Source organism: Maniola hyperantus, chromosome 2 (genome assembly GCF_902806685.2).
Source record: "Maniola hyperantus chromosome 2, iAphHyp1.2, whole genome shotgun sequence".
Taxonomy (NCBI): domain Eukaryota; kingdom Metazoa; phylum Arthropoda; class Insecta; order Lepidoptera; family Nymphalidae; genus Maniola; species Maniola hyperantus.
In genome coordinates, this window is record NC_048537.1 from 6,618,108 (window position 1) to 6,626,666 (window position 8,559).

At 34.4% G+C, this 8,559-nt stretch overlaps 1 protein-coding gene across 1 annotated transcript; it reads right to left on the reverse strand.

The window, feature by feature from the left end:
• Positions 1 to 3,372: 3,372 nt before the first annotated feature.
• Positions 3,373 to 8,049, reverse strand: LOC117994005 (zinc finger protein 25-like). Its single transcript, XM_034981888.2, has 5 exons — positions 7,614 to 8,049; positions 6,933 to 7,540; positions 5,213 to 5,411; positions 4,677 to 4,955; positions 3,373 to 4,468 (listed from the first exon to the last, which is right to left on the reverse strand). The coding sequence occupies exons 1-5, from the start codon at positions 7,749 to 7,751 to the stop codon at positions 4,310 to 4,312; spliced, it is 1,383 nt and encodes a 460-aa protein (XP_034837779.1). The 5' UTR covers positions 7,752 to 8,049; the 3' UTR covers positions 3,373 to 4,309.
• Positions 8,050 to 8,559: the final 510 nt, after the last annotated feature.

Here is an 8,559-nt window from a genome sequence, read left to right on the forward strand (position 1 = left end):
AAATTCAGCCAATCAGAACAATTGAGATTGTAATAATGATTGATGACAATCGCTCAGCCGTTCCAAAGTAAAATAGGAATAGGTACTCAGAAAGGAACCAATGATTTAACATGTCTAATAGGTATTCTTTTTTTTAAATAAAAAAAAACCATTGGTTGTACCATATATTACAATATTACCAATACCACAGGTAACATTGTAAACATTTCAAACAATGAATTATTATAAAATCATTAAAAGATTCAAAAACAGTTTTGAAAAAACTACCTACCTTTTAAGAAAATGTTATAATTTACCGCCAAGCTTTTAGCATCTAGCCTCGCTACAGAACCCTACCAGCGTGTTCTGGTAGTTGGTACGCACTTGCCCAGTTTTTTTTACTCGTTCTAGTCTATGGTTTTGCGGCATGCACAGATGATGCACAGTCAGTGGCACAGCCGGATTAATGGTCTGCGATCGTAGAAAGAGTAATAAAGGTAGATTGAAGTACTGTGTAACCGCGTATGAGATAGCGATAGCACGACGTAACGATGAATAACACGCAATTTATTAGTCCATTGTTTAGTAGTCAATATTTGTATTAACCGATCAACAATATTTGTATCAAACGTTTTTTATGTGAAAACAAGTAAATAACTAATGAGAAATACAATTACGCCACGAATTCTAAACGTTTGTTTTGCAAAAAGTTGCATTCCTTGTATGAATTCTTCAAAAAAACCAGTTACACGATAAGGGACAAAAAATAGGTTAGCTGCGTCCCTGTTTATCACATTAGTAACTTTATCTGTGCTCTCTTTTTAGTGTGAATGAGAAAGCAAACGTTCCTGTATCTACCTTTATTACTCTTTCTACGTCTGTGATGAATTACCTACTGATGCCGTAGATAGAGTAATAAAGATAGATGCACGAACGTATGCTTTCTCATTCCCACTAAAAAGAGAGCACAGATAAAGTTACTAATGTAATAAACAGAGACGCAGCTAACCTATTTTTGTTCCTTATCGTATAACTGGTTTTTTTCAAGAATACATACAAGAAGTTGCAAAAAAACTTTGAGAATTCGAGGCGTAATTGTATTTCGTATTTCTCATGAGTTATTTACTTCTTTTCACATAAAAAAAAAGATTCCAACGAATTGAGAACCTCCTCCTTTTTTGAAGTCGGTTAAAAAACGTTTAATACAAATATTGTTGATCGGTTAATACAAATATTGACTACGAAACAGTTGGTAATAATTGTCGTGTTATTCATCGTTACGCCGTGCAATCGTTATCTCATACGCGGTTACACAGTACTTAAATCTACCTATTATTCTATCTACGACTGATGCTGTTTTTTTCTAACTGATTTTACGGCTCTGGGTTCTAGCCTTACTGATGCTGTAGAGCCCTGTAATATAGTACCGTAAAACGGGGTGAATAGGAACCGGGGTGTGAATAGGGACAAAACTGGGAATGAGATTTGAACGTAAAAATAATACCCAAATCAGCTTAGAATTTTGGTAGCATTGTTTTTCCCTATAGTAGAATATTTAATCTTTTATTTGGCAATACTGAACCAGAGACAAATTGGCATTAAAATAACGAAAGCGTAATTGCAAAAACGTTGTTCAAAACACGCTAAGCCGTAGGTCTCAAAACTTTGTTTACTTTGACGCAGTACGAGAATAAAACAGTACAAAAACTATTAGAAATCATTAAACATTTATCTAAGAGGCGTCACAAAAGCAGATTTGTCTAAATGTTACATATTTTTCTGTAAAAAAGAAAAAATTGGAAACCAAGTGGTTTTGGCTTTGCCATGGGGATTATAGGTACGGGAAAGGGGTGGATAGGAACGCTATACTTACTGAATTGGAACGAATCAAGGTTAAATAGGAACAGTAAGGTTTATATAGGGACAGGGCTGTCACTTTAAATATTTAATTAAATTGTTCAAAAAAATTTTTCTTTCTTGTGTAGTCGACTAGTAAAATTTAGTTAAATGGCATTTTACTGTTTAATATTGATAAATAAATAAATAAATAAAAATATTTTTTATTCAATTAAACTTTTACAAGTATAGGTAGTACTACACTACTTGTAACAGTTTAATTAAATAAAAAATATTTTTATTTATTTATTTTTGAATCGTCAAACCACTGATTCGGAATGCCAGCAACCAGCAAGAAACTCGGCGGTTGCTTTTTTTTAAAGATTTGATACCTACTATGCCATGTATAATAACATATAGCCTATGTTACTTCTGAATAAAATAGCTATAGAATATGGTGAAAGAATTCTCAAAATCAGTCCAGTAATTTCAGAGTTTATCGATTACAAACAAACAAGTCTTCACTTTCCTAATCTAAATATATAAAAGGAAAAGGTGACTGACTGACTGATCTATCAACGTACAGCTCAAACTACTGGACAGATCGGGCTGAAATTTGGTATGAAGATAACTATTAAGACATAGGCATCCGCTAAGAAAGGATTTTTGAAAACTCAACCCCTAAGGGGTTGAAATAGGGGTTTGAAATTTGTGTCGCACGAAGTCGCGAGCATAAGCTAGTTTTGTAATATTAGAGGATAGACGAACTTGTGTTTGACAACCCTAACCTTTTTTCCCTATTCACCCCTTTGCCATTCCGTTACACCCCGGATCAAGTATAAATAGGGACAGCATATATTTTGATTAAAATATACCAGTAATTTATCATTATTTTATATTTTTTGGATGTTTCCTTAGAATTCTTACAACCGGAGATGCTTACAAACAGTTAAAGCATCATAATTTGTACCAAAACATCCGTAAATTTCAATGCGAAGTTAGATTTCGTACCTATTCACCCCGTTTTACGGTACCTAGATAATTTATTTGGATGAATGATTACCGTGCCCGGTGCACAGAGTACCTACTTTTTACATTATGGCCCGGTGCCACAGTGCTATAAACACAGTGGAGTACATTGACTATAGGGGATAAAGTTGGTTAACCAATAATGTTTTCAGTGGTTTGGTCATTTGGATTTTGGTGCCCGTAACTGGAAACGAAACAGTCGCATTGTCGTTTTCATAATATTAGGGCCTAGGCCCCTAGAGAGCATTGGAGTGGAGCTAAATCAAAATTACCGTATTATAATTAGTACACAGAGTACTTTGTAATATTGAATTAGTATTAGCTGCACTTTGCACTGGTGACGGCAGTTTATCTTTTCTTAATTTCTTATGAGACAACGTTACAGTACTGCCTATTTGATTCTTGAATAATAAATAAAATGGTATACCTATCCTACAAATACTCGCTACTGAGTAGGTAGGTATATCAATTATTATTATTATTGGGTAACATGTAACCTGAGTCTACTGTATTTTATACTAAAAGGCCAAAAAAATAAAAATACTTTATACCATTATTGTAGCTGTAAACAATCTGGTTTATTAATGAACAAGCTTAAAAAACAATACATACCAATAAGTTATCTAGTATCTTTATTAAAAAACTAGGTGATGCCCGCGACTTCGTCCGCGTGAGTTTCGATTTTTAAAATTCCCGTGAGAACTCTTTATTTTCCGGGATAAAAAGTAGCCTATGTCCTTCCCCGGGATGCAAGCTATCTCTGTATGAAATTTCGTCAAAATTTAAACAGATGGGCCGTGAAAAGCTAGCAGACAGACACACTTTCGCATTTATAATATTAGTATGGATTAGCAAAGAAATTAGGTACATAATCTCTATTCGCATTTTGCTTATTTCTTGCTCTGCTTTTATATCACAGAAAAAATAGATACAATAAAAAACAACAAATAATAATTAACTATGTCATCTGGTGACAGAAGGGCTGGCTCATTTTTTGCGCAACGGATCAGCCTGGCTGTCCAGCGCGGAAATGCAGCCAGTATTCTTGGCACCATTCCACACGGTCATGATTTATATAGTAATTAGATAAGGCTAGCTTTAAGTTTTATTGTAATATTAAAAAAAAAAAAACTAAAAAAATTAACTATGGCCACATTATATTATTGACCTTATTGCAAATAACCCCACTTAGTATACAGAATCATTGGTAGAAAATGGGGCCGATTCTCTTGTACACAATTTCTAAACTAAACTAAATTAACAGGTCTAAATCTAGTGCTATCCTTTTCCGCAAGCAACATTATGAAAGGGATAGCAATAGATTTAGACGTGTCATTTTAGTTAAGAAATCGTGTACTCATTATGTAACTAAATTACTATAATTATAGCAAAAAGCAGAGCTTTCATATTTTGTAAAAGTTAGTTTTTTATATTAAAATTTAGATCTTAAGATTTCTCCACAATGCTACTTGAGTAATGCATTCCGAGATATCAAAGCAAGTGGACGATCCTTCCCTGGGTGGGTTTTGTCATGGTGAATCAAAAGACCTCGTCTGGTTACAAATTTTTCACTGCAGAATGAACAATGAAATGGTTTCTCACCCGTGTGTTGGTACATGTGATACTGAAAAAATATATAAAATACTTTATTTAAAATATTAATAATTAGCATTTCACATTTTAATTTGTAGTTTATCTTGCAAAATGTCGAAAAAATACGACTGTAGTACGGAACCCTCATTGCGCGAGCCTGACTCGCACTTGGCCGGTTTTTTATTTTAATTACGGCTTGTTAGTATTAGCAATAACTGAGTATTTACTTTTTAACTTACAGTAAAATTATCCCGTTTCAAGAAGCTGTGCTCACACAACGTGCACTGGTATTTGGAGGGTGCTTTCACAGCTGGATAGACAGGTTTAGGTGCGATAGGGCGAAATTGCATAGACTGGCTTTCCCTCGTGAGGGCAATTAGCTTTCTATTTTTTCCATCAGCACGTCTTCCTGGATGCATGCGACTTTTGTGTGAGTAGCAATTGCCAGAACTTGCAAATCGTTTGTCGCAGAACGGACATTTGTATGGTTTCTCTCCAGTATGCTGGTTAATGTGGAACTGTAATGCCAGAACACTTTAATTAGCACAAGTTTTTTTTTTTAAATTTAGACTAGCGCTTGGCTGCAATCAGACCTGGTTGTAAGTGATGATGCAGCCTAAAATGGAACACACTTGCCTAGAAGATGCCTATTCACTCTTGACTTGAAGGTACTAGGTATATTATAATTGGAGGGGAAAACTATTGCTGGAAGGGTGTTCCAAATCTTAGCGGTTCGAATCCACACGAGTGAAGCCAAGTAAGATTAGCTAGTTACCTTTAAATCTTGGTTTCGCTTAAAGCATTTCTTGCAATATTGACATTTGTAAGGCCTTTCGTTACTATGAGTTACACTGTGAGTCTTCAAATTGCTACTAGTGTTGTAGGAGCGTCCACACACTTTGCATGTGTATGATTTTCCAGTGGTCGAGTTATGTGCTTCCATATGTGCTGCTAAATTTGACAGTGTTCTAAACCTACAAAGTACAAGAATGTATAGTACGCGGCCGAGAGTAATGTACATCGCCTTTAGAATGACATTTTGGCTTTGTACAGTGTTGTCTCTGTCACTTATACCTATATGACGTTTTGTCGGTCTCTCCTTCTAAAGGTCGATGTACATAACTTTCGGACGCGTACTGTACTTATAAAGCTATACAAGATAATACTTAAAGCTTCAACCTAAAATAATAGTTTTATGAAACTTTTGTTTAACAGGGGTAAGCCACACTGCCCCACAGGCGAAGATTTTAATAGTATCAAATAAAGTGTTTTAAAATAATAGCTGGCCTTCTATTCGGGGCTCAGGGGTCCTGGGCATACAGATCTAACTTTTCAGAGTTATGTAGATTACTAGATGATGCACGCGACTTCGTTTGCGTAGATTTAGGTTTTTAAAGTCCCATGGGAATTTTCCAGGATAAAAAGTAGCCTATGTCCTTCCCCGGGATGCAAGCTATCCTATCTGTACCAAATTTCGTCAAAATCGGTTGAACTTATGGGCCGTGAAAGGCTAGCAGACAGACAGACAGACACACTTTCGCATTTATAATATTAGTATGGGTAAACAACTAAAATATCACTTGCTTTAACAATGAAGGAAAACATCATGAGGAAACCTGCATGCCTGAGAGTTCTCCATAATTATTAATTTCTCAAAGCTATGTGGATGGTCAATCCAAACTTGGCCCTTTGAATTCTGAGAGGGAACCCATTGCTCAGTAGTGGACCAATAATAATTATTGATGTTGAGTGTTTTAATACCCAGTTATCTGTTCATACACTATTTTTATTAATATTAGTTCTTAAAATCCAATTATAATCATTTGGATCCAAGTCCCTAATTTACATCAAAAAAATCACAAGTAAAATAGTATAAAACCCCAGCAGTTCAACATGCATAATATGCGAATTTCTATCTCAAGAAAATTTGGATTGAACCCTCCTTTACAGCAGAATTGCAGCCATACATCAGCTGCCTTAGATTAGATTAGAATAGAATACATTTTTACTCAAATACTTTGTACAAGTGGGTTTGAAGAATAATTTACCACTGGTTCGGAATGCTGTTCCTGCCGAGAGGAACCAGCAAGAAACTTGGCGGCTGCTCTTTATGCCACATTGAATAAGCAATTTTTAAGCTTACAACATTAAGAAATAGGCTAGGAGCAACAAGTTTAAAAAATGTAAAACTAATATTATTTAAAAGTATATTTTTTTTTCCAAATAAAAAGGTAACTCAGAATAATAAAATAAAGTCTTTGAATGACTTTTTAACAAGCCTATAACTACTGTAAAATATTATTTAAATTTTTTAATTAAAGGAATGACTAATTGACACTAAAATACAGTCTGTCGAGTCTTAAAAGTTGAAATTTAACATGTAGGTCCTCTCAGTAACATAGACACCACTAAGAAAAGATTTTAAGAAAATCCACCCCAGAAAAGCTTTTCTCCGGGCATTCAGTTAGTTCACAAAACAACTACTATTTACTAACCTTCTTCCACATAACAGACACATTCCAGATGTATTATGCTTCTTTAAATGCACCAGCAATTCGTGTTTGAAATCAAACTGCTCCCTACAAAAACCACATTTAAATGGTCTTGTTTCTGTTTCATGTTTATGGACCCAACAATGATTTTTCACAGCTAACTCTGTATGGAAAGCTCGACCACATGTTTTGCATGAATAAGGTTTTACATCCTCATTCTTTAAGTTTGGGTCATCTGTTTTATCTGCCCTTTTGATCAGTTTTATAGTTACATCTTCCCCGTCAACACTGTGTAGATGAGTTACATCTTGCTCCTCAATCTCACTATTTTCCTCTAAGTTTGGAGATAGACCATCTTCCGAGTTTTGCAGAACCATCATCGGATCAACGCTTATTTCCATAGTTGCAAATTTAATATCATCATCGCTATCTGGCTCCTCCTTCATTACTGTCTTCAGAGTTTTATTTGGCTTATTTTTTTCCAGAGTAAGACTTTGTTGTTGCAGTATTTCTTGTGCTTTAATCGCTTTATCAATAAAATCGCATACTGTTTGCAATTTAGAACAGCATTTGATGCAAATATTTTTTGGTAATTTGTCATCTTCATCAACCTACAAAAAGTTTAATACAAGTTATAGAACAATAAAATATAATTATACACTTTTCTTACTAGTTCATGTTTACCTCTATCAATAAGTATTTATTCAACTTTTTTTTTAAAAGCATAGCTTCAGCCTCCTCACTGAATAGCATTATTGTAACTTCCTGTTCTTCTGCGCAAAGTCGGCAACATCTTTCGAAACTGCTTACAGTTATAGACATAGTCAAATAATAATTAGAACTAGCAGTGGGAAACGCACTTTAGATATTAATATATCCCACTCAAGTAAGCTAGATGTAGGTGCATTTTGTGTAGTGATTTTTTCGTAACTATCTGGGCACATATAGCGCATGCGCATTTTAATGTAGCGATCATGAGTCTTGTATAGTGAAATATTGATATTTGATGGTATGGTACTGATGGTCCAGTGCGCAAACTCAAACATTATACAAAACAACATAAACACAACTGAACACAATGGTACTAAAATTAGCGCTACGCTTTACATGCACAGCATAGATTAATATGTATACCTATGCACAGATTAATAGGGATACTACCAGTGTTTCCATATGTAAATCGAGAATTACCGTGTTGAAGGGTTAAAATTACGGTGTTTCTAGATTAAATTACGGTGGATTAGCTAAAAGAATACCGTGTAAATTACCGTGTCATTTTTAAAAGAAAAAAGTCACGAATTTGCTTTTTAATCAATTATTAATATTATTCTGAATCCGACTCTCCTAGCATAGCAATATCTTTTTCATAAACGGATTTATTCATATTAATATTTTGTTAAATCTCATTAATTTTACATTTCACTCCTTCCTAATTGCTTGAATAAGGACGAAAGTAGATTGCTGAGATTTGATGCTTAAACCGAGAGCAAGAGAAATGTTGTTATTACGAAATAATATGCTAAGGTGACTGAGATTCGTACTCGTATTACGCACTATATTATGAATTTTTAACGTGATTTTTGTATTACGGTGACACGGTCAAGGTAATGGCTATATTACCTTGACCGTA

Bases quoted from the DNA above. Each gene is read 5' to 3' on its own strand.
- LOC117994005 (XM_034981888.2), bottom strand. From the start codon at position 7,751: ATGTCTATAACTGTAAGCAGTTTCGAAAGATGTTGCCGACTTTGCGCA. The intron at 5,412-6,932 runs GTTAGTAAATAG...TGTACTTTGTAG, and splicing joins TGTCTGTTATGTGGAAGAAG to GTTTAGAACACTGTCAAATT. The intron at 4,469-4,676 runs GTAAGTTAAAAA...ATATTTTTTCAG, and splicing joins TGAAACGGGATAATTTTACT to TATCACATGTACCAACACAC.